At 53.9% G+C, this 27,975-nt stretch overlaps 1 protein-coding gene across 1 annotated transcript; it reads left to right on the top strand.

Moving 5' to 3' along the window:
* Positions 1-1,006: 1,006 nt before the first annotated feature.
* CSRP1 (cysteine and glycine rich protein 1) lies at positions 1,007-24,325 on the top strand. Its single transcript, XM_044267589.1, has 6 exons — positions 1,007-1,112; positions 11,908-12,026; positions 17,856-18,024; positions 18,964-19,093; positions 22,486-22,579; positions 23,073-24,325. Exons 2-6 carry the CDS (start codon positions 11,915-11,917, stop codon positions 23,147-23,149), a joined length of 582 nt encoding a protein of 193 aa, XP_044123524.1. The 5' UTR covers positions 1,007-1,112; positions 11,908-11,914; the 3' UTR covers positions 23,150-24,325.
* The last annotated feature ends 3,650 nt before the right edge of the window (positions 24,326-27,975 follow it).

Genomic DNA, 27,975 nt, shown 5'->3' with positions numbered 1-27,975 from the left:
CTTGGTTCTGCTCCATACCCTGGGCCTGGGGCCCCTGGGGAGCTCCTTCTCTGTTTGGAGCATTGGGTTTCTGAGCTGCTCCTCAGTCCAAGAGGTGACCAGGTCTACCCTGGTTGAAGCAGCAGTCGGGCAAGGTGTGAGCCTCTGTGCCCCCTGCCATGCCTGTCACAGGCAGGCGGAAGGGAATGGCTTCACAGGAAGGGCTGGGAACTGGGTGAAGGTACCATACCCATGACTAACTGCTCCAGGGGCAGCTCTGAGGGCCCTGAGCCTGTGTCTGTCATACTGAAGCTTGGAGGCCCAGAGAAAAGCCTCAGAGGAGGACCCACTTTTCAGAACTGCAACTTTCTGGGGGCTGGGGCACTCTCCTTTGGGTAGTAGGAAAGATGTGGGAAAGCTAAGGGGACAGAGCTGTTGGAGGGAGTTATATATGGTGGGTCACTGCTGAGAGCTTACAGGTCCCGTAGGATCTCATTTTACCCCCTACAACATCCCTGTGGATTGTACACCTTTTACAGATGCAGAGTCTGAAGCCCGGAAGGCCTAGGTGTCTAGGTCAAGGCTTCAGCTAGTAAGTGGAAGGAGCAAGATCAGAGCTCAGGCCTGTCTTACTCTGGCGCCAAATGTGTCACGTACACCTTGCCACCAGCACATGCGCATGTAAGACTCCACCCCTCCCCACAAGCCATGCCCCCACCCTTGTACTCAGGGCACAAGTTTACCAGGAGTCTGATCTCTCAGCTCACGTCTGCAACCTCGCATCTGGCCGACAGGAAAACCCCCGACAGTTTCAAGCACTTGCCCCAGGCGCTTCCGCAGCAGCAGCGGAGGGGCGCACAGTGGGTCCGCGTGGGTGCACAGTGGGTCCGCAGGGGCAGAGCTGGCGTCTCCTGCCCACGCGGTCTGGCCGCCCCGGGTCTGGCGGGGGCAGCGCCGCGGGGCTTCGCGCCATGACATCAGCCCTGGTGTGGTGCAGTGTGCAAAGCCCACTGGTTGGCGTGGCCCGGGACACGCCTTCCCCGGAGCGGAACAAAACCGGGCGCGGGCCGGGCGCACCCAATCGCCGCTTACGAAGAGCGTTCCCGCCCGCGCGCCGCGCAGCCAGTTGCCAGGTGAGTGCGCCCCGGGGTCGCGCGTCCCCGGCCCCCACGGCGCCCCCGGCCCGGCGCGCTACCCCCGTGGCGCCTGCCAGACTTCCCCGGCCGCCGGGCTCGGCTGGGGCGCAGAGAGGCGCGAGAAGGAAAAGTGGTGCGGCCAGGCGGCCGTCCCGGGGCTGCGGGAGTAGGATAAGCGGTCGCACTTAACCAGAGCAGCGCGTCCCTTTCCGGGAGGCTCTGGGGACCTCCCGGCTCTGGGCGTCCTGGCACAGAGGGCTCCTGCGTGCGCCTGACCCGGGGTGGCCCGGCTCCCCCACCGCCTGCAGGTCTGGCCGCAGAACAATCAGCGATTCTGCGCGCCACTGACGCTCATTGTACCGCAGGGGGATGAGGGCATCTGTGCCACCCCCTCCCTCATCCTCCTGCTCGGGAAGAGAACGTGCCCGCGGGCGGGGTGGGGAAACATCTGGCTTCACGGTCCAGCCTGGGGCATCTGTGCCCTGAGCGCAGGTGTCAGTTTTCCCTCTTTCTCGGGATCCAGATGGAAGCGGCAACATTTCACCTGTCCCCGCCCCCAGTCTTGGTGCTAGCTGGAGACAATTATGCGCCCCCCCAACCCCGTCAGTGTTTTGTGGCCTCTGTCCTTGAAGGCTGGGGAACAAGAAAGGAGCTGGTGTTGGGCAAATTTAAAGCAAGTTGCCATAGGTTACTCCACGAGGAATTGCTGAAGCAGGTGCTGTAGGAGGAATTGCTGAAGCAGGTGCTGTAGCCACTCGCAAAGGCTTGGGAGTATCCTGCAGCCTCTGAGCCCCTGTGCCATTGTAAGCTATCCAGTTCGCGGGTCTAGGCAGGGGACAGTAGCCTGGGCTTGGCCCCTCCCTCTCCAGCCGCCTGGGCTCCAGCCACCCACCCGCCTGCTCCGTGGGGCTGAGGGAGCCGGCTGGGCCTTCCCTCTCTGGAAGGGCTCTGCGCTGGGATCCGGCTGCAGTGGGGCCAAGGAGATCCACTGGGCTCCCGCAGAAAGCGTGTCATGAAGAGGCAGCTGGAATCTCCGTGAGAGATGGCTTGGAAGGGCAGCCTGGCTCAGTCTTGACAGTTGGGTCTGCTGCTTAACAGACTGATGACCTTGGGTGCGCGAAGTAACGTCCCAGTGCACAGTTTCCTTTGGAAATGGGGATGGGTTGCAAATGCAGAGCACCACTGTGGTCTCTCTTGTCCTCCCCCTTCCTTCTCCAAAGCCGAGGAGGCTGCCCGTGTTGGCAGTGTCTCAGTCATCTCAGAGTGCAGCTTGGGGGTTCCTCCTGGGATCTGGGGACAGGGGCGCTGAGCTTCCCTAGCTCTCTCTTGGTGGGTGCCTCCTGATGCCTCCTGCAAGAGCGACCGTCCTCAGCCCTCAGTGGCTCTCACCCTGTCCTTGCTGAAGCCAGCCTCGGGCTGCTCACAGCTTCCCAGGGAATGACCCTTTGCCTCAGGGAGGATATCCGGGGTGGGGGCAGTTAGACCAGGAAGGAAGTTTCTCCCACAGAGGCAGTGGTGTGGTCCGCCTGAGGGAGAGGGGACACTGCCCAGTACAGAGGGTCTGGGTTGGGGGGGGGGGGATGGAATCCAGGGGAGAAGCTCAAGATAGGGCTTAGGCCTTCCAGCTCTCCAACCAGGCTAGTGAAGTATGGAAAACAGGGGTGTCACAGCCTCTGGCCTCTGGTCTGACCCAGGACCTCTCTTCCTGGCCCGGGTGTTTCCTTTTTAAACGTAAACATCTGCCCCTGGAGCCACATGGCAGCCTGGGGGTGTAGGGGGAGGATTGTGGGCAAATACTGGGTGAGTGAAAGGAGTGGATACAGGCTTTCAGCTAAGTGGCCCTGCTGGATACTCCTAAGCCTCGAAAATGGTTTTTCCCTGTGATTAGTACTGAGAACCAGGTGAGGGGTAGAAAAGACAGTCTGGTTAGTTGTGGAGGCAGCCTTCAAACACAGGCAGACTCCTTCCAAACCCGTGTTCAGTGCTGTGTTGTTACTTTTCTTTGGTCGTGTACATTTCCGATTTCTAGATCAGTTAGTAAGGAACTACCTGTCGTGTGTGAAATGCACTTTACAAAGGGCTTTGCCGTGGCTTATGAAGTACTTCAGGAAGATACGGCTTTGCCTTTGTGAATGTGGATGGAAGCAGGGTTAGAACTCGTGACCTCTAGGCTCCCACTCTGCTGGATGGTCAGGGAAGAGAGGACATCCCTGGATGTTAGGTTCCAGATCCTAGTGGATATGCTTTCACCAGGTCTGATGCAAGCTTGAATTTGCAGGCCAGGTTTGCAGGAAAGAAAAGAAGCTTGGAAAAGAGCCTGCTTGAGAAAAAGACACACACACACACACACACACACACAGAGCAGCTAGCTGGGGGTAGGGAGGTTGGGGAGAGGGGGTGCTGGGTACTAGAGCCCTTGCCTGTGGTTTCCAGTTGTCAGGAATTTCTCTGGCAATGACGTGGCTGGCCTACACAGTGCCTCAGGAATCCGTCTGACGTCGGCATTGAGTAATTGCCATGTATGGTAAAGTGTGTAAATACGGAGGCAGTTAGCATTTCCAGACTCTGGCATTTCCAGGTTTCCCCAGGGCCAGAAGGCAGCGTCTGACTCCTCAGCAGTGACAAAGGAGGAAGGTTTGCAGCTGGAGCACAGGCTCAGCCCTGAGCAGGCAATTAGACCCTCACTCTCCAGTGTGCTGGCCTGGGGTTCTTTACGCAGGGATCGCGGGGGCTGGAGCTTCCTGTGAAGTCAGCTGCAAACAACCTGTTTGTATAAGGTCTAAGTGCTAATTTGTTTTTGCTTTTTAAAAATCAATCCAGGAAACATCAGTCAGACCCTTTAGCATGGGACCATGAGTGGTTACCCCTGGACATTGACATCATTCCAGAAAAAAACCAAAGAAACTTGATCTGTTGAGTAGCCTGTGAGACCTATTATAATATAGGGTTTCTTGTAATAGTTTTGAAATATTTTTTAAAAAATTGCAGACCCTCCCTCCCTTCTCCTTTGGATGACCTTCAGATGTCTGAACCCCCAGAGGTGAAGAGCTCTGCCGTAAAAGGGATTACTAGAGGAGCAGGAGGAGACAGAGCACTGTACTTGTCAGCTTACAGTCACACAAGAGCCATGGACATAGATGGAAAAAACACTCCTGCTGGGGTGCCTGGGTGGCTCAGTGGGTTAAGCCTCTGCCTTTGGCTCAGGTCATGATCCCAGGGTCCTAGGATCAAGTCCTGCATCGGGCTCTCTGCTCAGCAGGGAATCTGCTTCCCCCTCTCTCTGCCTGCCTCTCTGCCTACTTGTGATCTCTCTCTCTGTCAAATAAATAAATAAAATCTTAAAAAAAAAAAAAAAAAGATCACTCTTGCCACAGAGAGAGGGCTGAGCTGGAGCAACGGCCAAGTTCCAGGGTACCATGGGGCCTAGAGTGATCACAGCTCACGGAGGCCACTTAGCTTCTCAGAGAGGCCTTCATGGGCAGGATTGTCAAGGAATCATCTAGTGGGCTGTGTGAAGCTGGGGACAAACTGGCATTTCTTTATCGACCATGCACCCCCCTCCCAGTGACCATTACTTTCAGGAGAGTCTGTTTCCTGGGTTTTTAGGTGTCACTCTAAGGCATGGGTCCTGAACCCTGATCAGCAGGGAGCCCCTCCTCCCTCTGTTTCCTTGGCTGCTCTCTTGACATGGGGGCATGGAGGAAGAGGCTGAGCGGCAGGGTTGGATGGGATCACAGCTCTCCTGTGTGCCTGGCCAAGTACTACACAGCTCAGGTAATGTGAGCCGTGCATTTCTAACTAGACAAACACCTGACAGGTCTCTACCAGACCAAGTGGGTGGGGACCTGAGCCCTGTGCCCAGAAGTCACTTTTCTACCCTAGGGAATAAGAGATTTTGGAATGGGAGAGATGGGATTTTTCCACTGGAGAAATAAAGACATGGAAGGGTTTGTCAAATTAGTGGTTTGAGGAGGCTCCTTCAGGCACTCGTGGCCCGTGGTGAAGGATTATGCATCTCTGAAATGGCTCCTTGGACTTGAAACATGACCATACTGAACCCATCACCTTGTCCTGACTTTCATGACATTTGTGAACAGGAGGGCCTGTGCCTTTCTCTCCTGCTATGTGAGCCGCCATCTTGAATCCCTCTTCTCAAGACTGAGGAACTGAACGTAGTTCCTAATGGGACAACTAGATAGGAAGGTGAGGACAGCTTATCAGAAGAAGCCAATCCTTCCAGCCAACCCTAAGGATCCTGACTTTTTAAAAAAATATTTCACTAATTAATTAATTAATTAATTAATCAATTTTAGTTGGGGGGGAGGGAGAGAGATGGACTCTTAAGCAGATTCTTGCGGGGCTTGATCTCACAACACTGAGACCATGACCTGAGCCGAAACCAAGAGTCCAATGCTTACCTGACTGAGGCACCCCGGATCCTGACATTTGAGGTGAATAGCTGACCAGCTGTTTCTAGCCATTCAGCAGGAAACTCAAGCCCTGTTCTCTCTTGAGATTAGCAACACAGTGAAGAAGGTCAAACCAGAACACAGACAGCAATGGTCCGTGGGAACGGGAGTCTCTGAAACCCACCAGGTGGATGATGTGATTACAGAGGCTAGCAATGCTTCTCCAACACCAAGAACAATACACACAAGAGCTTGGTGTTAAAGACACAAGCCTCTGCTTGCATCTCAAGTCGCCAGAGGGGAGCTAAATCCCAAAGAAGGGCAAGTCACTCGTCTGGTTCGCGGGGCTGACAGATGAGTCAGGAATTCATGGTCCCTATTTGGCTTGTTCTTGTGCCAGCCTTGCAGCTTCCAGAGGTGGATTAGCTGGGAAGGATGGCCAACATCTGGCCCCACAGCTGGTGTGAAGCTTACCAGGGCCAGCCCTGTCGGCGGTGCGCCTGGCCCCGCGCTATCACTTCTGCACCCTCTCATGGCCTCCTCAGAGTGGCGGTCTCAGGGAGCCAGTGTGTGGGCCAACTTAGAGCCTAGAAAATTGAAGCTCAGAGAGGAAAGGACGTTGCCCAAGGTCATTCATCCAGGAACAGATGAGTCCAGACCCACTTTCCTCACCTCAACTCTCCCACCTGAACTCAGACCTGGGAACTTTCCTCCTCAGAGTCTCCCACAGGGCGTCGGAAGCCAGACCTTGAGAGGAAGCCCCTGCGCCTTGTAGGGCAGGAAGTGGCTAGGGCTCCCTCCAGCTGAGACTCTTCCCTGCCGGCGGGTCCCCTGGTGGGGGGTCCTCCTGGGGACAGAGGGAATGGAGAGCCCACCCACAGGGGGAGCCTGGGGCCCTTCCAGTCAGTGAACAGTCTTTGTTGTTGTTGTTGTTGTTTTTCCCAAGGTGCTGGAGCCCTTGTCCCTTCAGTGGGCCCCTGAGAGGAGACCCCCACCCCCAACATCATGGCCAGGCTCGAAGGGATGGGGCAGCCCAGAGGCATCCCAGGCAGATTGTCCTCACTGGCTGGTCGTTGGGTTTCACCCATTCTCCGCCCATGTTCCTGATTCCCCGGGGCCCGGCTGGATGTGGGCCCCTGACATGGAGCCAGGGAGAACAAGGAGAGGCCTGTATGGAGCTCTGGGTCTCCCCCAGAGGGAGAAGGGCTTTGTATCTGGGAACAAAACACTGCTTGGGACTGGCTCCCAACCACATGGTTAGGGGAACTTTCCTCCCCTAGGGGTATTCCTAGGGCCACAGAGTGGCCTGCTAGTTCAAGAGGTTGGCAAGGGAGGAGAGAGCCAAGCGTTGGTGTACTGTGTGCCTACTGTGGGCAGCTGCTCTTACATAGGATGGGGCGACAGCTTGACAATTGGGGTGACAGGGGCCCCAGAAGGGACTAAACCCATTTAGGAATCCAGTTCTTTTCTTTGAGCCTTGTTTTCCTTATCTGTAGGGTGGGCATATATTCCCCATCTCCAGGTGGGAAGGAAGGGATTATACATGTAACCTGGTGATTAGCAGGCGCTCAGTCTGTGGTAGCCTGTCGTTTGGGGAGCTCTGGCTGTGGGAGTTCCGGGGGTGATGCCTGGTTACCTCCTTAGAGGCAGAAGAGAACTTGTGTGGCTCCAGAGGGACACACCTGTTTTTCCAGAAGCTTCCTAAACAGAGCTCCCCTCACACGTCACAGCCTGTCCTTGAAGCCACCCCTGCAGGGAAAAGGGATGGCCATGGTGGGCCCCTAGGCCTGGGTGTGGGAACGTGTCCCTGGGGTCACTCAGTGGAGAGTGGCTGCCTGAGTAGAACTGGGGTTCCTGCTGCACGAAGCAGGGGAAGGGTTGACGCTGAGGCAGACGGCAACACACATGGCTCTTCTCACTGAACCGCCACACACATCCTAGGGTTTGGCAGCCCTGAGCTCTTGCTCGACAAGGCATCTGGCCCCTGGCATCCTTGGGGCGGAGTGGAGCGAGAGACTGAATGGTGGGGCATCCGAGGCTGGGGCTGGGGACTGTTCTCCAGGATCTGGGAGCTCAGGCCCTGGGGGGGTTATCTGAGGAAGGCAGAGAGAGGTCATGTGCTGTCAGAGAGATCCTACCTTCGGGCTGCATCAGTGATGCGCATAAGCCTGAGGGGCTGTGGAAGGGCCTTCCACAGTGGTCCGTGGCCCATGTAGACCCGCGTGGGAGAGAACAGTGGGCCCCAGCCTCAGCCCTCCACCTGCTCACAGCTCCTGCCAGGCATTCTGGGGGCGAACACAGCGATTCAGTCACCCACCCCGAGAATGGGTGAGGTGTGGTGACAGGAGTCGCAGAAAAGGAAGTGGAGAGTCTCAGGGTAAGGGGTGTGATTATTCTCGGGCAGCAGGGAGTCACTGATGGTTCTGAGCAGGGGAGCCCTCCACAGAAAAGATCTGGTGGCTGCCTGGACATGGAATAAGGAGGAGATTCCAGAAGCAGCAGGACCATAATTGCTGTCTCTCTAGGGATGCATTCGGTTGTAAAGTAATGGGCTTAAAACGTAGAGGGAATTTGTTGGTTTGTTTAACTGGAAAATTCAGAGAGAGACTGACCTTTAGGTTTGGCTGACTTTGGTGGCTTAATGGTGGCATTGCAGACTCCGTTTCTTTTGTTTCTCAGCTCTGTCTTCCCTGCTGTCAGCTTCATCCCAGGACTGCCTGTCTCTCTGGGGACAACAACCTCAGAGCTCTCACTGGGGGAAGAGGGACTTGCTTCTAGGAAGTTCTCTCTTTTTTTTTTTTTTTTTCCAGGAAGTTCTCTTGAAGGAATGGAATGCTTTTTCTTCCAGAGCCCCCCAGAACTGCCTTCTCCTATTTTATTGGTCTGAAATGGATAGCTGGCCCATCTTTGAGCCAATAACCTTGGTGGTTTACGTTAGGTCCCCACCATGTGCCATGGCTGAAAATCAGGGTAGTTGCCAAGGAACAGGTGTGTATGGTGTAGTGTCCTCTCCAAGGGGCTGCACAAGGGAGTGGTGAAGGCTGGGTTAGGGTGGTGGGAAGAAGAATGGAGAGCAGAGAGTCTCAGCACTGGTTTCGGGGGTGAGTGGGTAAAGGGGAACACACAGTGGGTTGCAGCTATGGGACGGGGGAAAGCCTGTCAACATTCTCAGGAATGGGATAATTCCTCTGTGATGGAGAGAATGGTTGTGGTACCATGAGCAAAAATGGAAAAGTCGAGAAAAAGAACAAGTCTGAGGAAAGGCAATGAGTTCAGGTCCCTCACGTTGAAACGGAGGCACTGGTGGGCCATCCCGGTGGAGATGCTCACCTCAGATTAGATGTGTGAGCCTGGACTCAGGGGAGAGGCCGAAGCCAGAGGGGTATGGAGGTTCTTGACAGAAGGGGGCCAGGATGGGACCCAAGGGAGCCCCAGCTTTTCGGATATGGGAGGATGAAGCAGAGGGCGTGAAAACGTGCCTGACAAAACCTTGCCGAAAATCCCTGTGATTGTTGTGCTGTTCGAGCCCCAGGGACCGCAGTGAGCCCCAGTGACCGCGATGAGCCCCAGTGACCGTGATGAGCCCCAGTGACCGCGATGAGCTAGCACCCCTGACGCCCTTTCCTTGCTTGTCAGTCTGCACACAGTGACTGAGCGCCTCTGCTGGGTCCCAGCCCCCGCGGAGATGCCCTGACATAGAGAACTTGTCTCTGGCTGTGGCTTTCAGTATCAGAGCGTCCCTGCCTCATTCCTCAGCTACTCCCTGGACGCCTGTAGGAACACCTGTCTCAGGTGCTGTGTGGGGTGTGCAGACTCCATCGTGAACACAAGCTAGACCTTGAGCGGAGGCCTGTGTCCACAGTCAGATGGGATGCTCTCCAGCAGTGAAAACCATGTCTCCCTCTGTCCTTGACATTGATTCTAGCTGCTACTACCAGGAGGGTAGGCTCTGGATAACTGACAACTGGTGAGTTTTGTCCATAGGCTCCTCTGTGTCCTGAGGCAACAGCCAACTCTGGCACCGTCCCCCTTCCTTCCCAGCACCCCGCGTCCTTCTAAACTTGCCACATCCGGGCTACTTCATCCCCCAGTCCTGCACCCGTGGCCGCCTGTACCTTGCTTGGGGGACCCCGTCCTCTGTGAACTAATGTCATCTTCCTCCTTCAGTCACATGTCTGTTGGCTGGATGAGTGAAACGGAAGGAGAGACGCTGACCCCATCAGTCTTGGAGGGGGGTGTCTCTGCTCTCCCAGTTTCCATGGTATGCGCCTGCTCTGCCACTCTCTGGCGCATCAGGACCAACCTGGAGCATGGCCTTTCCTGCAGTCTTGGGCTTCTGTGTTGATAGTAATTCATAAGGGTGCCTGGGTGGCTCCGTTGTTAAGCATCTGCCTTCGGCTCAGGTCATGATCCTGAGGTCCTGTGATGGAGCTGAGTCAGGCTGCCCACTCAGCGGGAAGTCTGCTTATCCCTCTGCCTCTTCCCCTCCCCCAACAAGTACTCTCTCCTTCTTAAATAAATAAAATATCTAATAAATACATAAATAAAATCTTAAAAATAATAATAGTAATTAGCGAACACTAACTATAGGCCAGGCACTGTACCATGCCTTTGACATGCCAGACCTCATTTCTTCCCCAGAATCTGTGAAGTAGCTATTGTTTTTATCCTGGTTTTACAGATGCTGAAATCAAGGTTCAGAAACACCAGTTACCTTGCGCAAGGTACACAGAGCCAGCGTGTGGGGCTCAGAATTGGACCCAGCCTGACTGGTATCAGGACCTCAACTCAGAACCAATACCTAGAGCATCTCAAAGTTGGTCTCAGCATGGCTGCTTTGGACTCACCTGGGTGCTTATTGAAAATCCAGACTCCTGGGGCACCTGGGTGGCTCCGTCAGTTAAGCGTCTGCCTTGGGCTCAGATCATGATCCCAGGATCCTGGGATTGAGTCCCTGGGAATCCCTGCTCAGCAGGGAGCCTGCTTCTCCTTCTATCTTTGCCTGCTACTCCCCCTGCTTGTGCTCTTTCTGTTAAATGAAATAAATAAAATCTTTTTCTTTTTTTTTTTTGTTAAAGATTTTATTTATTTATTTTACAGAGAGAGAGATCACAAGGAGGCAGAGAGGCAGGCCGAGGTAGAGGGGGAAGCAGGTTCCCCGCTGAGCAGAGAGCCCAATACGGGGCTTGATCCCAGGACCCTGGGATCATGACCTGAGCTGAAGGCAGAGGCTTAATCCACTGAGCCACCCAGGCACCCCTGAAATAAATAAAATCTTAAAAAAAAAAATCTAGATTCCTGTACTTCTTTGAGGTCTAGGGTGGTACTGGTCAATCTGATTTTTTGCAGCGCCCCCGGCACTCCTGAAATTTTTTTTTTAATCTTATCTATTTATTTGAGGGAGAGAGAGAGAATGAGCAGTAGGGAGGGGCAGATGGAGAAAGAAGGAGAAGCAGACTCCCTTCTGAGCAGGAAGCCTGATGTGGGACTCGTCCCAGGACCCTGAGATCATGACCTGAGCCAAAGGCAGCAGCTCAACCAACTGAGCCACCCAGGCATCCTCTAATGCCTGCTTCTATTGGGCTCTAAGGCTCAAGAACTGTACCCCGTGTGCCTACCCACCCTCCTGCTTAAAAAAATTTCTGGTTTTATTGGTGAGTTTTTTCTTACATATAAAGGAGTATATAATATCTTCATGTATGGTTCAAAGGATAATTGCAAAGTGAGCCCCCATGGGTCAACCACCCAAGTTAAAAAAAGTCAGCGCCTTAGCAGCCCCTCTGGAGACCCTCCCTGCAACTACCGCCCCCTGCCCCCACAGCGGTGGGCCTTTCCCTGTCTTACAGGTAACAAGTGTAAGAGAATAGTTAGTGATCATCTTCCCTTGCTTTCTCTTTATAACTTCTTCCCCATGGGTTCATCCCTTGACAATGAGAATTTTGTCTGTGAACCTTCCATAAACCATCTGTGTTTTGTGAATTCTAGAGCATCTGCTTCTTTGGCTCCAGTGAGCCTCTGTGAGATCCATCCCTGTTGATACGTGTAGCGGAGGGTTCCAAGTCTTGCTTCCACAGTGTCCTTTGAAGAGCGGGTACCTTATGCTTGTTTATACCCTCGAGAGTTCCCCGCCCGGGGTTGGAAACACAGCAGTGGCTCAGTGACTGTCTGTTGTCAGCGCTGGGGCAGGAAGCCCCCGAGTGGCAGTGCGAGAAGGATGTGGAGAGCCCTCAGGAGGAAGTGCCCTGCCAGAGCCGGGGAGGTGGGGGAGACCCCACAGGTGCTCTGCTCCCCTCTTGCCATCCCCGGTCTGCCTGTGGCTCTTCCCGCATGGGCAGTCTGGGTCTCCAGCTCCCTAGAAAACTAATTCCCATGTCTGGGTTCAGTTTCAGGATGCCGAACTGGGGAGGAGGCAAGAAATGTGGGGTGTGCCAGAAGACGGTTTACTTTGCGGAAGAGGTTCAGTGCGAAGGCAGCAGCTTCCATAAATCCTGCTTCCTGTGCAGTGAGTATGCGCCCCTCGGCCCAGCTGCTGTTGCCATGGGAATGGGGACCGGGGCCTGCCCCCACAGGCTGGGCCTGTCAACACCCCAGGGGATGGGCCCCATGGGACGTAAACAGCTTGACATTTGGCTGCAGCACAGCTGGGGCGGGAAGCACTTACAGGCCTCTTTGTTCCGCTCAGAAGCTGCTTTCTAAGGGGAGGAACTGGCCAGAGCTGGTGGGGGTGGCAGCCACTCCAGGGTGGCCAGGAGCCAAACTTCCAGACTTGCTTAGGGAAACTTTCCACTCCCCTTTCTCTTTCTCTCCCTGCCACAATGCCATCATTTAAGAGGAAGCCACTTTGGGTCCCGAGTTTTAGCCAAATTTGGACCCAAATGATCCCTTGTTGAAGGGTGACAGAGGCTATTACTTTAAGGGGACACGGAGCCCAGAGAAGGAGTGGGGTTCTCTCTTCTTCTGCCCTCTGGGTCAGCCTGGTCACTTCCCTCACCTCCCATTTTGCTCCAGCAGCCTGGGATAAGAGGAAGATGAGCAAGCAAAGCTTTGACATCCACCCCCAAGTAACCCAGAGCAAGAGTGGCTGGAAACACAAGCCCAGATGAGTAGGAAACGGGGCAACAGACAGCAAGCAGCTGGGAGCTGTCCGGTGATTCCGGGGGTCCTTGACCTGGACAGTGTCCAGAGCCCCCAGGAAGCGGTGCCTCCAGGAGGATTGCCTCCCCTATTTCTAAATGATCTGATGCACTGTGGTCAGAGCGGAGGGTTCTGGTCAGAGGAGGAGTTTTCCGTGAGGGCGGGCAGAGTGGGAGGCAGTGGGATGTCTCAGTGAAGACCCGGGTTTCTGGATCCAGTGGGTCAGGGTTTGAATCAGAATTTGGGTTTGGGGATCTGCATGCCGATGGGCAAGTTACTTGGTTTCTTTCTTTCTTTTTTTTTTTTAGATTTTATTTATTTATTTGATAGAGATCACAAGTAGGCAGAGAGGCAGGCAGAGAGAGAGAGAGAGGAAGAAGCAGGCTCCCTGCTGAGCAGAGAGCCCAATGTGGGGCTCGATCCCAGGACCCTGGGATCATGACCTGAGCCGAAGGCAGAGGCTTTAACCCACTGAGCCACCCAGAGGCCCCAAGTTACTTGGTTTCTCCCGATTACAGGGGAGTTAGTAATAGTCACCTCATGGGGTTGTTGTGAGAATGAGCAGAAAGAAGCTTGGAAAATGAAATACTTAAAACGCAATTCTGAATGTTCCATCAATGATAGACACCGCCCTGGACACACGTGCGTGCACGTGTGCACGCATATGCGCACACACACGCACAGATACACACGAAGGCACAAGCTGCTGAGGTCGCTGCAGGCCACACGGTGCGGTGACACGAAGGAGGCCTCCTAGCCCATCTGAGAGATCCAGGGAACGGGGTCCCGTCCATCCCATGTCACATGAAGCAGAGTTGGGAGTGTCTGTAGCCGTTTTGTTCCCCGGTGATTTGTGGTCTGAGTAGGAACAGATGAACCAAGCGTCACTTGGTCCCACAGCTCCACCTGCTGCCGGGCCACCCAGCTGGGAGCCACCCAGCACAGGGCAGCAGGGCCCCCCTCCCCACCCCCGCCTTGCACCCTGAGCAGCCAGCCGGAGTGGCCACCCAGGGGCTGCATCTGGTGAACAGGAGTGAGTGAGCCCCAGCGGGGCCTTCTTGGCCTGTAGCCCACAGAGGAGGCCGCCGACAGCAGCCCCTTGTTATCGGCAGTTAACTGCACTTAGGAATTTTCCAGTCGTTTATTTTTTCAGAGGGCTCAGCATTGGCTAGGAAGAGGGTCTGGGCTGCTGGGGTCCATAGGGCTTCTGCCTTTGCTCTCCCATGTTGCTTAATCACTACAAGGGGCCACAGCTGAGAGGCCTCAGTCATGCTTGAGGAGGGGTGGCGGTTGGTCGCGGTTGGGGGAAGGCAGGAATTCAGGGGGTGGCATAGGAAGAAGGGAGCAGGCCTGGGGCAGGGTGTGAGGGGGTGTGGAGGATTAGAAACACTTGTGGAAAGTCAGGCCGGGGAGCAGGGCCAGGGTGGGGGGAGGTGTTATGAAAGTAACAGCCATAGGGAAGGGTCTCGAGTCTCCCTGGGGCCTCCAGGCCAGTACGGCTCCTGGGTGTCTGAGCTCAGACATGTCCCCGCAACCAGGTGTCTCCACAACTTGCTGATTCCTGGTGTCAGAGGCTCTGAGCACACAGCCGGCTGTTGCTGATTTGTTTACGAATGGAGGGAACATCCTTTCCCTGTTTCAGAGGAGTGGGTGGTAACTGTCCAGCTTGAATTCAGAAATTCAGAATGACCCTGATAATCAAAGGACGTTCCTTCCTAAGTTTCTTTGGAAGGCTCTTCCCTTCCTAAGGTTCACTGAGAATGGGCCTGGGTGGCATTCCGGCCCTAGTCCCTTTGCTGGCTGGGCCTCTGACCATTTGGGTCCTTGGCTCTGGCTTCTTGTCAACATGGGACGTACATTCCCTTTCCTGAGGGCCTGGCACAGACAGGTGAAGACGGGATGAGGTAACCCAGTCAGGGAGAATGGCCTCTGCCCTGGGCTTGGCCTTTGACCTGGACCTGGAAGCGGGAACAGAGGGGGCCTGTAGTCCAGTCCCGCGGTCTCAGCAGGGGCGGCCAGCTCCTGCCAGCAGGCAGGAGATCTCAGCTGTGCAGCTGGGGGCTGACCCCATGGCTTCGGGCCCTTCTCTGAGCCGCAGCCAGCTCCCTCCGTCGGGGTTGAGCAACCAGCCCCGTGGAAAGGTAGATGCGCTGTTTTCCAGAACCTCAGAGTGCAGGGGAAGCTCAGAGAAGCCCTGCACGCCCTCTGACCCCCGCATCTCCTCACCCACAGGCTCAAGTTTGCTGTCAGTTTTTCACCCTCTTTGCCCCACACAGGCTTGGTCTACCTGAAAGGGACCTTGGGCGGCAGAAAACAGGCAGGTCTGGGAATCACGCTTGGTTCTGACCTGGTCCAATTCTGTGAGCTTGAACTTTTTTGTGGGGCTTGCTTTTCCTTCCAGAGGAATCCCTCTCTGTTTTGGAGGGGGGTGAGGGGGCTCCGACCTCTCGCCTGGGACTGCCTCTTGCCCATATTTCAAAATAACATCAGAAGGCCTCACCAAATCTGTGGCGTCTGGAAGGACATTTGTCCAACAAATGCATAACTAACCATACCTAAGAATTTTTTTTTTTTTTTTAAATCTTAACATTATTGGTAGAAGTTTATTTAGGACTTCATTCAAAATTCCCCTCAGTCGGGTCTTCAGTAGAACCTCCAGGTGACCAGACTACATTGCCTGGACTGAGGTGGAAGGGCGGGGGGCCTGGGGAAGGTGTTGAAGGGGGACCGTGGTGGGCAGGAGGGCCTGGGGGAGGCCAGAAGCTGACAGGGTGGTCTGGACATGGGATCTGGAAGTCAGGGCTCGGTTGGCACTCCAGGAGCCACCTGGAGGTTAATGACTTGTAGGCCCTGCTGTCTCTTCTGGGTTGAGCTCCTGGGTCTCCAAAAGAGACCACTGTTCCCCCAACTCCTCTTGTCGCTGCTTTCTGCCTTCCCTCTGGTTTTGGAATTTCCAGTTCAATTTGGGCCTTACGGGAAGCAATTCCAGGCCAACTCCTGACTTCCCGCCCTAGAAGGGAATGTTGGAGCCCTTGGCCTGTTGTTCCCTCTCCCTTCTTCCCGGGAGCCAAGCCCCAGGGGAGGTGGTGGGAAGTTCCATATTTGGGCTGCCCAGAACACTGGAATGAGGTGAGGATCTCAAGGGCAGGACTAGAGGGTCCTTATTTAGTCTGAAGTCTGCAACCTGGGGCTCAGGGTGAGATGGAACTGGCAGAGAGCCCGACCCATGAAAGGCAAGAGGGTGGCTAGTTGCAAGGAGCTGAGCTGAGAGCCTTCTCAGGGGGAGGTGCGAGGCGTGGCTTCTCTAGTGGTTTCTCGGGGGGTCCCTGTTCAGAAGGACAAGTTTGAGGATGTGGTCCAGTTGGGCACACCCAATCTCCATATGGAAGGGATATCATAGAACCCAATTGGAATTCTAGGATAAGACATAAGCAGGTAGAGTGAGGACGAGTCTCGAGAGAAGTAGGTGGGGACTGGGAGCGTATGAGCTTCTGAGGCCTGGGCCTGTTCTTCCTCCTTCCTTGTGTCCTCCAGATACTAACTTTACATAATGCTAATAAGAGTGGCCAACATTGGGGCGCCTGGGTGGCTCAGTGGGTTAAAGCCTCTGCCTTTGGCTCAGGTCATGATCTCGGAGTCCTGGGATCAAGTCCCACATTGGGCTCGCTGCTCAGCAGGGAGCCTGCTTCCCTCTCTCTCTCTGTCTCTCTCTCTCTCTGTCTCTCTCTGCCTACTTGTAAAATAAATAAAATATTTGAAAAAAAAAAAAAAGAGTGGCCAACATTTATTATGCATCTACTGTGTGCAGGTTATTGTGCTAATTACTTTACATGTAAGATCTTATTTAGTTCTCCCAACCACCTTTTGGGGTAGATATTATTGTCTGCATTTACAAAAGGGGAGACATGGAGGGGCGCCTGGCTGGCTCAGTTGGTAGAGCATGCAACGCTTGATCTTGGGGCTGTGAGTTCGAGCCCCACGCTGGGTGTAGAGATTGCTTAAAAAATTAAAAACAAACAAACAAACATTAGGGGTGCCTGGGTGGCTCAGACATTAAGCATCTGCCTTCAGCTTGGGTCATGATCCCAGGGTCCTGGGATCAAGTCCGCATCGGGCTCCCTGCTCAGTGGGAAGTCTGCTTCTCCCTCTCCCATCCCCCCTGCTTGTGTTCCCTCTCTCACTGTGTCTCTCTCTGTCCAATAAATAAATAAAGTCTTTAAAAATAAAAAATTAAAATTAAAAAATTAAAAAAAAACAACAACATTAAAAACAAAACCAAAAAACCCAAAAGAACCAAATGGAGACTTGGAGGCTAGAAAGGCAAAATAACTTGCCCATCACACAGAAGTCACATAGCTGGAAAGAAAGAGTTGGGATTTGATTCTGAGCAGTCTCCCTGCACGTGACCCCAGGCTCCAAACTATTTCACTCTGGATGGCTGGGTATAGGCCCCTGGACAGGCCCAGGAAGGTATATGAGACTCACAGTCTTTCCAAAGCTCATCCCTTCCTAGCTGCTCATACCCCAGGAGTCAGGAATTCTTCCAGGTCTGGCCTCGGTTCTTCCTATGGCAAGCTGGTTCTGAGATCAGAGCCTCCAGATGTTGGCGTAATTGGCATGACCTGCATCTCATTTCAAGGCCCATCATGCTGGGTACTTGATAAATATGCAACTTTTCTTTTCTTCTGGGTGCATCGCTTCACCTGCCACCCCACCCCGTCGGTCCTGCACTCCCCCCGATCCCCCACGGGCACACAGGGATTGTTTCTTCAGGATTCCATTGTCAGAGGCAGGAAATCCCGGCCTTTCTTCTTTCCGTTGTTTTTTCTTCTCTCCTATTGGACACGTGGTCTCTGTTGAGCAGAGCCAAAGGCCTCAGTAGGTTTCCTGTGGCTTAGGATCATCTAGGCTGTTGCCTCAGATGAACTGTGGGGCGCACTACAGCCTGGTGAGGTGTGAGGGTGGAGGGGACGGAGGAAGGTGTGTGTGGGCTCTTGTGAGAGGTGGCTCGGCTGGCATTCCTAGAATGGGGCCTTGCAAACCCCCTCTCTCCCTCTTCCCAGCTCCCTGGCCATCCGACTTCCATTTCCATGCTGCTCCTGGAAGATCCGGGTCTGGAGAGTTTCAGCCGCGGGGGGGTTTGGGGGACAAGCAGCTCACCCCAATGTCAGCTCACCGTCCTCCCTTCCCTCCCCAGTGGTCTGCAAGAAGAATCTGGACAGCACCACTGTGGCCGTGCACGGCGAGGAGATTTACTGCAAGTCTTGTTACGGCAAGAAGTACGGCCCCAAAGGCTACGGCTACGGGCAGGGCGCCGGCACGCTGAGCACCGACAAGGGGGAGTCTCTGGGCATTAAGCATGAGGAGTGAGTACAAGACGCTCGCCAGCCCCTTCCTCGAGGTCTGTCCTTCCACCGCAGTGTCACACACATTTGCAACCGATTTTGGTTCAGCCGTGAAAGGCTCAGAAAGCCATTGATTTCCAGGGAAGTCCTACAGTGGCCCACTGGGTGTCGGGCCAACGAGAGTTGCTGAGGGTCCACTGGGGAATAAAACAGGTGCGGTGCCTCCCCGTGTGGAGAGTGCAGCCCATGTTTTCATAGGGGTTAGAGCCTAGAGGGGCCCCAAGAATCACTCGGTCCAATGTCCTCTTTTCTCAGATGAGAATCCCCAGCCCAGGCTCGGTGGCTTGGCTGGGGGTCTCATGGGCGCTGAGCCGGGCTCAGCAGGAGCAGCACTGGCCCACCCGCCTCTTTCTCTAGCCATCTCTTACCCCTGAGACGGCAGAAGGCAGCCATCTCCCTTCCTTGGAAATACAGCAGGGTTTCACTGGCACTCACTGACCTCTGACCTGCTGAAAGAGTGGCTTTTGGCAGTCTGCCTGGCCAGCATCTTGACCTTGGGGAGAATGGGCAGAAATGACAGATGAGTGAGCACATTTTAGCCAAGGTCATTGCCCCAGAGGGAATGATTTGTCAGCAGATTTCTCCTGGAAAGAATCTAACAGGCCGGCTGCAGGAACGGGAAACAGAGGAGGGCAATTCTTAGCAAATGAGCTGCTCACTGATGCCCGTGTTTTAACTCCGTGGCGAGAGGCAGTAGATTGCTTTGGGGAAATCAGCATTTTGCAGAGCCCAGGTCTGTCCATCTGTAAAATGGGAGAGGACCCTGGAGGCTCTGGCTGGGAGAGTCGCCCCCTAGTGGGCGTGAGATGAAGGTGGGGTTGTGCCCACATGGGGCCAGCCCCACTCCCCACTCGAACCCCTCCATGAAAGTCGTCTCACAGCATGTCGTTGCCCACGCAGGGCCCCTGGCCACAGGCCCACCACCAACCCCAATGCCTCCAAGTTTGCACAGAAGATTGGCAGCTCTGAGAGGTGCCCTCGATGCAGCCAGGCAGTCTATGCGGCTGAGAAGGTGATCGGTGCCGGGAAGGTAAGGTGGCTTCTGGGGAGATAGGCTTGGGGGAGAGGGGCTGGGGAGACACCTTCTTGAAATGTGGGTTCTAGGACTTTGTATGTTGGACCCTGGATCTGATCAAGGGAGCCTGAGCGCTGGGCTTTAACTCCCTCCCTTCTAGGGAAGGAGTAACCCTTTGTCCCCATGGGCTGCTTGTCCCTGTGGCTTCCAGTCTGCAAGGACTGAAGAAGTCACACATGGGCTCCGGGGACAGGTGGCTTGGCCAACATTCTTCTTTATGAGGATAACAGGCCCGCCATTGATGAAACTGATTATTAAATGCTTAAATGCGATTTATAGGGTGTTGTAAAGATCAATCTGTTGGGTTTCAAAGGAGCCACAAAATTTTGTGGGAACATGTCTCTTTCTGGGAAGAAGATCCACAGTATTCATCAGATTTTCAAAAGGATTTATAATCCCCCAAATGTTGAGAGCCACTGGAAAATCCACATACATTCCATATTGTAAGACCTGGTCTGTGGGAAACCCATCCATGTACGCCTAGGGCAGAGGTTTTTTAAGATTCAGGGCAGATCAGAGCCTCCCAGAAAGCTTTTGCAAACTATATGTGACTGCCAAGTATGCCTTTCCCCTGTGGACCCCCAACCCCAGAGCACAGTAAGAATCACAGTAGCGAGCCTCCGTCCCGGTGAAACCCTGCTTCCCAGAGAGGAGGCTGCAGTGGAGAAGAAGCAGGAGAAATGGAAGTCGCAGACTAGCGGTCAGAGAATCATGGAAGAAGCATCCTCAGTCTGTGGCCGGAGAGACCCAGATGGAGATGGAGGAGTGGCTAAAGTCACACAGCAAGCGTCAGGAACAGCCGGGCCAGGAACCTGTCGGCAGCTCTTCTGGCTTTGGGTGACGGCTTTCAAGCCTTCCCCACCTTGAGGCAGGGGCCCACGACCAAGGGACGGGGAATTGACACTTAGGCCAGATCATCTAGACCATAGCAAGCTCTTATTGTAGTCTTTATAGTCATGGTTGGAGATAGATACTAGTATCCCCATTTTGCAAGTGAGGAAGCTGAGTGTCAGAGGCATTAACTTAATCTGCCCAGATCGTCCAGCTAGGCAGTGGCTAGGCTAGGAGTCAAGCCCAGGTCCCTCTAACTTGGAAGCCTGTGCTCTTACCACTCTTACCTCTACTTCAGTCCTCTTAACCTATTTGAACCCATTTCCACAGCTGTACAATGGAAATGAAAACCCATTTCCATAGCTTCATGAATCCTGGAACCATGACTAAGACCGTGGACCCTAGGGGTGCCTGGGTGGCTCAGTCAGTTAGGTGTCTGACTCTTGGTTTTGGGTCAGGTCATGGTTTAAGGGTCATGCGATCAGCCTACATCGGGCCCCGCACTCAGTGGGAGTCTGCTTAGGATTCTCTCTCTCCCTCCTTCTGCCCCTCCCCCTGCTTATGCTGTGTCTCAAATACATAAGATCTTCAAATGACTGTAAAAAAAAAGGGTGGGGGGAAGAACTTGGACCCTAGAGAACCCTTAGTTTTGCCACTTACTAGTTGTGTGGCTTTGGGCAAATCACTGAACCTTTCTAAACCTTCCATCTGCATCTGTAAAGTGAAGCAAATGACCATCCCATCAAACAAAGCTGTTTTGCAGAAGAAAGGAGAGACTGTTCTGGGGTCCCCAGGGCAGCCCCCCCCCCCTGGAGTGTGCTTAGGACACTTTGCCATTGCTGTTACTGTTGGTGCTATTATTACTGTTATTGTGTACTTTGGGGAATTCTTGTGTGGTCAAAATGATGACCCTTGCCATGAACTAAGTGATATGAAAGCAGGAGATACTAATCTTATTTTGCAGTTGGTATCTTTTGTGCTCATTGTGTCTCACTTGGAGATCTGAAAGTTCTAAAAATAGCTGAGAATCCCTGTGTCCATTACCCAGACAGGGTCTAAGTTAAGCCTGTAACTCCTGAGGGGTGGGGATAAGAGAATTTTGTATTCAAGTGGAAAAGGCTGGGAGAAGCTCCCACCTCTCTTTGGCCTTGGCCAGGATAGAAATATCGAGGAACAGAGGTGCTTTGGGGTGCTGAATGAGTGAGCAAAGGGATCCAGGGTGTGTGGAGGGCCAGCAACGCCCCTTGAGGCGTGGGTGGCGGCCGCGTGCGCTTCAACCCTGCCCCAGCCTGGAGAGCTGCACAACCCTGCTGCACAGAGGAGGAGGTGAAGACTGGAACGGAGGCGGAGATCTGCCCCTCCCCCTCAGCTCTCCAGTCCCCCCCTGAGGCCTGGGAGGAGGAGCCAGCGTGCATGGGTCAGGCAGCCAGGAAGTCTGAGGGGATGCAGCTTCCTTTCTCATTCTCCAGGCAGGCAGTGCTGAGGGAGTCTCTTTGACCTTAAAAGGCCTTGTTTTGTCTGGCCTGCATGCTGCCTGCCCCTGGCTTTCCTGGTTTTGCAGAGCTGTCCATACAGCAGCGGCTTAGCTGGCTCAGTGTTGCTAATGGGAGCAGGGTGCTGAGAAGTCTTCGTGTTTGGGCTGGCTCCCATCACTGTGGGCAAACCCGGGCCTGCTCCTTCCCCAGCAGGGTCTCAGCCCCGTGTTGCTTCCAGGCTCCTCTTAGAACCCCAGAGGGCCTTCTGTGGCCTCTGGAGAAGCTGCATTCCTCAGGCCTTCCCCTGCTGGATTCAGTGCCCTTCACAGAGCCCTTTTCCTTCCAGAGTAATATTCCACACAATGGCCTCAGGGCCTCCTCTGGGCCCCGGCCTGTGCCGGGCTTGTTACCCTGCCAGAGCTGCCTAATCCCCTCAGCCGCCTAGCGAGGGAGATACTAGCAGACCACTCTGTGAGAGGGAGTGGCTTCCGGGCAAACAAGGAGCCCAGTTCTGGAATGAATCCCAGTTACAACAGCCCTCACCGTGCCCTGGCACTGTCCACATGTATGTGCGTGTCTTGGGCCCTTTCCGCAAGGTGGGCACAGGGGTCTCCCAGAGGAGGAAATGGTGGAGGCTGTGCAAGTAGTAGTTAGCCGTGCCAGGACGAGTCCGAAGCCCACGCCCACACCTCCGATCAACAGGCAGGATGGGCCTAGAGAAGGCCTGTGCTGGCCTGTGGGGGGACAGCAACTGCCGTGGCTGTGCCACCCCCTCGCCTGCCCTTTGTGGCAGAGCTGGTGCCATTAACCATCCAGCCATAGCGACACGTGCTTGGAGATGGTATGAGGTCTTGCGTGGTCCGTGGCCTGCTTCCTCCACTCCCTGACCCCACAGGCCACGTCCTCCCACAGTACCAGCTGAGCAGACTTCAGAAGTGTCTCGAACCCTTCCACTGTTCTTACGTCAAGAGGAATGGGGCTGTGGGGTCAGGGATGCCCTCATCCCTGGTGGCAGCCTTAACTGTTCCCTTCCCACCACAGTCCTGGCATAAGTCCTGCTTCCGGTGTGCCAAGTGCGGCAAAGGCCTCGAGTCCACCACCCTGGCCGACAAGGATGGCGAGATTTACTGCAAAGGTGGGTGATGTCACCTCTAATTCGAGGGTTGAGCAGTCTGAGGGGGTAGGGGACTAACTAGTTATGCCCTTGCTAAATGTAAACTCATTCCTGGCCTTGGGGTCAATGCCAGAGCTTCTAGCGTGACCCCTTCACTTTACAGACGGGGAGACAAGCTCGGAGGGGAAAGATGCCTTGGCCAGAATCATAGGGCAGATACAAGCAGGATGGGGCCAGAGCCTGGGTTCCTAACTCCTAGCCGGATGCCTTAACGGCAGAGAGGGCTTCTCCTGTAATTTCAGCAGCAGGGACGTGGATATAAGGATATAATGTGGAGCCAAGGACCTCCTCACTACTGGGGATTGGGGTGCTACAGAGGTGACGGGCACTGAGTGGATTTTGCTGCCCTGAAGGCCTGGCCAGGTGCCCAGGGTGGAGGATCTTCAGTGGGAGGGCGCTGGGAGGTGTGGCCTGGGGGAGAAGGAACTGGGCCTCACCCCTTCTCTCTCCGCAGGATGCTACGCGAAAAACTTCGGACCCAAGGGCTTTGGCTTTGGGCAAGGAGCTGGGGCTTTGGTCCACTCTGAGTGAGGCTGCCGTCACCCACCACACACTGCCCACTCCCATGCTTCTCATCGCCGTTCCCTTCCCAGCAGCCTTGGCGACCTCCTGGATTCCTCCTCCCTCTCAGCCCCGCCACGCATCACTAATGACTTGAACTTGGGTGTTCGGCTCCCTTTGGTTTGGAGTCTGCCTGAGATCCCACTCCTCTAAAGGGCTCCCTCTGCCTGGGACGTGACACCATCACCAGCAGGAGACCTCGGTGTTTGAGCGTAGGTGGGACTGGGCGGGTCTCCCCACACCCTGCCCCACAGTCCTCTGTTCTTAGCCTGTTAGGCTGAGTGTCCATCATCAACTTGCCAAGATCCGTGAGCCCACGTCTCGGATCCCAGAGGAGCAGTAGCCCCAGGGGAGAGGGAAGCAGGACCAAGATGGGGCAGAGGAAGCTGGTGGTTCATTAGACCTGAGATTCTCCTTTGCGGGTAAGAGGGTGGTAGGCTTCTTGGTGTCCCTCAGGATAGGCCTGGAGAGTTCCAGTTGGGGAGTCTCTGTGGATGCAGAGGGCACACAGACAGGGCCATGGACTGTAGGGGCCACTTGCCTCTCTGGGCCTCTTCCCTTTGAGGTTTTAGGGACCTGGTGTCCTTCCCCTCGGGGTGAGGAAATCAGCCCAGGTCTGAGGACCCAAAGTCAGGGTGTGGTCTGACCTCCCCAGGCGTCAAGTTCCTTGTTTGGCGGGGGCCCCAGTGAAACACCTCCCAACACACACTTTCATATAACAGTGGCCCAAACCTGAGAGTAAATAGCTCTGCCCCTAACCCCGGTCCTGGGGCTGTGGTGGCAGCTCCTCCCCGTCCCAGCACAGACCAGGCCAGTGCTCTGTTCCTGCCGCTCCTGCTTGACCCTTAAGAGTTGGAGGGAGGCACACACAGCCTCAGCTGGACACTGCTTGCCTTTGTGCCCGGTCCTCAGGACCTGCCTGCCCACTCGGGACCTTGCCCCGGCCACTCTGCCCTTCTCTGGCCACATCGCCCCCCATCCCTTCCAGGCCCCAGGTGAGGAGCAGCAGGAGGGGAGGGGCTGGGCCTCGCGGCTCCCAGGGACTGAAAGGACTACCGTAGGCGGAGGAGTCACCCGGAAGGGCTGCAGGTGCGAGCTGTGTTCAAGCTGACTCCTCACCTGGTCAATAAAGGTCTTAGAACAGAACTCTGGTGTCTGGATCCTGTGTCTGTGAGAGTACAGCTAACCACCCGGCTGGGAGGCAGCTTTCCTGGAGTCATCAAATTAGCAGAAGTTCAGGTGGAAATCGATACGATTTGTTCCTGGTTTTCTAAGCGCTGCTTACATTCTCGATCCATTCTAACCGAACCACACTGCCCCGAATGAGGACTTGACCAGTCCCACTGCCTTGCTGGCAGGGCAGCAAGCCGACTGCTGGCAGTCCCGACTCCCATATCTGGGTGTGAAAACTATGAATTTTGGCAGTTGAGGGGCTCAGCGAGGCCCCAAAGCTGTGCTCAGAATGTCTCCCAGCTTGGAAAACCCCAGAGTGGGAGGGAAACTCAGCCAGAGGAACTTCCATGTCACACCTAGAAAGTTTACTTCTATCCAGGAGGGATGGAGTGGAGGGGCCCAGCTCAGCAGGCTGCGTGGTCCCGGCCCTGGCTGAGTCTATCCTGGCTGCTTGAACAATACCGTGGACTGGTGGCTTATAAATAACAGAGACGTATTTCTCATCGTTCTGGAGGCTGGGAAGTCCACAATCATAATGCTGGAAGATTTGGTGTCTGGTCAGGGCCTGCTTTCCTAGTTCACAGCCAGCCACCTTGCTGCTGTGTCCTCACATGGCAGAAGAGACAAAGGAGCTCCCAGGAGCCTCTTTTAGGAAAGCACTAATTCCATTCTTGAGGTCTTTTGTCCTTATGGCTTCATCAGCTCCCGGAAATCCTTCCTCCTAATGCCATCACACTGGGGATAGGTTTCAACAGATACATTTGCAGGGGGCACAAAATTCGGCCTATAGCATTCTGCCCCTGAACCCCCAAATTCATGTCCTTTTCACATGCAAAATACATCCATTCCATCCCAATCACCCCAAAGCCTCATCTCGCTCCAGCATCAACTTCAAGTCTAAGCCCAAAACCTCACTGAGTGTCATCTACAGCAGATACAGGGGAAGACTCCAAGTATGAGTCATTACAGGCCAATTTCTTCCCCAGCCATGAACTTGGGAAAAAACACATTCTGTGCTTCTCAAATACAATGGTGGTGTTAGAGGATTTTTTTTCCTTTATTGCCCACAGGTCTTGGTCACACCACTTCGCAACATGAAGAGGTAGACCAGAGGAAGAGTGGTGGGCTGCAAAGCAAGGTTTATTGAGTGACAGTACAGAGCTCCCAAAGAGGGAGGGGACCTTGAGAGGGTTGCCAATCTGGCCTTTAGGTCTAGGGGTTTTTACAGCTTGTGGGCAGACTGTTCATCTGATTACTCATTCTTGCGTCTGTCACCCAATCAGGTTTGTATCCTCTACCTATCATGTGGGGAAGGGTGGAGGGCTCCTTCCACCCACGGTGTAAAAATCCTTTTAAGGGTGGTTTCCTCTTAGGGCAGGAGCCCCTTCTCCCTGCCTATCCTCCATTAGTGGGACACACTAAACAGTGGAACACACGTAGGATAAACAGTTCCTTTTTTTTTTTTTTAAGTAATCTCTACACCCAACATGGGGCTTGAATTTCCAACCCAAGATCAAGATTTGCATGTTCAATGGACTAAGCCAGCCAGGCACCTCAGATAGACATAAAAAAATATTTTTTTTTTAAAAAGGTGGCTCAGTGGGTTAAGCCTCTGCCTTTGGCTCAGGTCATGATCTCAGGGTCCTGGGATTGAGCCCCACATTGGGCTCTCAGGGAGCCTGCTTCCCCCCATCCTCTGCCTGCCTCTCTGCCTACTTGTGATTTCTATCTATCAAATAAATAAATAAGATCTTAAAAAAATTTTTTTTAATTATTTTATTTATTTACTTGAGACAGAGTGAGAGAGAGAGAGCATGAGAGGGAAGAGGGTCAGCGGGAGAAGCGGACTCTCTGCTGAGCGGGGAGCCTGATTCAGGACTCGATCCCGGGCCTCCAGGATCATAGCCTGAGCCGAAGCAGTCGTTTCACCAACTGAGCCACCCAGGTGCCCTCAGACAGACATTTCCAGGGAGAAATAGGAGAGAAGAAAGGAGTGATGGGCCCCAAGCAAAACCTAATGGGGCAAACCCTATTAGACCTTAAAGCTTGAGAAGAATTCCCCATCTTCTGGACCCAATGGGGCAGCAACATCATTGCCATGGCCCAACAGGTTGCTGCCTATGCCCAACTCTGCCAGGGCTTTACCCTGTGCCAGCTCCTGGTGGCCCCATTGTTTAAAACCTAGATGGAAGAAGCCATGGCCCCCAAGCCCCTGAACTCGGGGATCTGTGATGGAAATGGCAGCCTTAATCATACCTGGATCACCTTCTGGGGCATTCTTCCATTGTCTCGAATAGCACTTGGCTTCCGTTGACATGGCTGACCCGTACTAACCTTATCACAAAGTCACTTGGCCACACCCTTGACGTTTTCATTTTTTGCAGTATGGATAGGCTGAGAATTTCCCAAACTTTAAGTTATGCTTCCTTTTTGCTTAACAATTCCAAGCTTTAGGTCATTTCTTTCTTCCTGCATTCCACTGTAAGCCCTCAGAAGGAGCCAAGCACACCTTCACCACTTTGCTTAGACATCATGTCAGCTAGATATCCAGCTTCGTCGTTCATGAGTTCTACCTTCCACAAAACATTAGAATATGAACATATGGAGCCAAGTTCGTTGCCACTTTGTAACGAGGATCACTTTTTGCCCCGGTTCCACTAACATGTTTCTCATTTGTTATCACGATGGCCTTTACCATCCGGATGCTATTTCTACCAACATTCTGTTCGTTAAGTATTAGTCATTATTCTCTGAGGTGACTGGGGCTTTTTCCAGCTCTCCTTTTTCCGAGCTCTCATGAAATGTCCTTTACAGGTCCCTTCACGGCAGGGTAGGTGTTTTCCTAGCAGACATTTCAGAACACTTATAACCTCTATCCATGACCCAGTTTCGAAGCCACTTCCATATATTTAAGTACGTGTTAGGGAAACACTCCACTTCCTGGTTCCAGTTTCTGTTTTTGTCAGTGAAATATCACAAATTGGGTGGCTTATAAACAACAGAAGTTTATTTCTTGTAGTTCTGGAGGCTGGGAAGTCCAAGATCAAGGTGCAGGCAGAGTCAGTGTCTGGTGAGAGCCATTTCCTGGTTCCTGGCCATCTTTCTGCCCTGTCTTCACACAGTGGAAAGGAGGGAGAGCTCAGGCTTCTCTGACAAGGGCGCTAATCCCATTCTGGAAGGCTCTGCCCTCATGACCTAACCACCTGCCACAGGCCCCACCTCCTAATACCTCACCTTGGGGTTTAGGATTTCAACATGGAATTGCGAGGGGGACACAAACATTTAGTCTGGGGCTGGCCCTCACAGTCTGCTCCATGGAAGGCTGACCTTATTTGTAAATAGAGTTCATCTGAGGGGTTGCAGTGTCCTTCATCCTAGGGATGCCCAACGAAACACCAAGAAGCAGAGACTTTAACAACAGGTCCTGTATGCGTAATGTCCAGATGACCCGATCCAACACTGGCCTTGACAGACCCCTCTTTGTGACTCTGAAATTGGGACCTAAACATGTACAAGACCAATTAATGGTGCAGAACACTAGGTAAGTGCAAGGTGACAAGTAAAAGAGCAGGAGGAGAGTGCAGCTGTGGGTTGTGAGTTCCCCAGGTGGGGACCAGGTCACC

Source organism: Neovison vison, chromosome 10 (genome assembly GCF_020171115.1).
Source record: "Neovison vison isolate M4711 chromosome 10, ASM_NN_V1, whole genome shotgun sequence".
NCBI lineage: Eukaryota > Metazoa > Chordata > Mammalia > Carnivora > Mustelidae > Neogale > Neogale vison.
Note: the sequence above shows the minus strand (reverse complement) of the source record. Positions and strands in the feature narration are given on the sequence as shown.

Bases quoted from the DNA above. Each gene is read 5' to 3' on its own strand.
- CSRP1 (XM_044267589.1), top strand. From the start codon at position 11,915: ATGCCGAACTGGGGAGGAGGCAAGAAATGTGGGGTGTGCCAGAAGACG. The intron at 19,094-22,485 runs GTAAGGTGGCTT...TTCCCACCACAG, and splicing joins AGGTGATCGGTGCCGGGAAG to TCCTGGCATAAGTCCTGCTT. The intron at 22,580-23,072 runs GTGGGTGATGTC...CTCTCTCCGCAG, and splicing joins TGGCGAGATTTACTGCAAAG to GATGCTACGCGAAAAACTTC.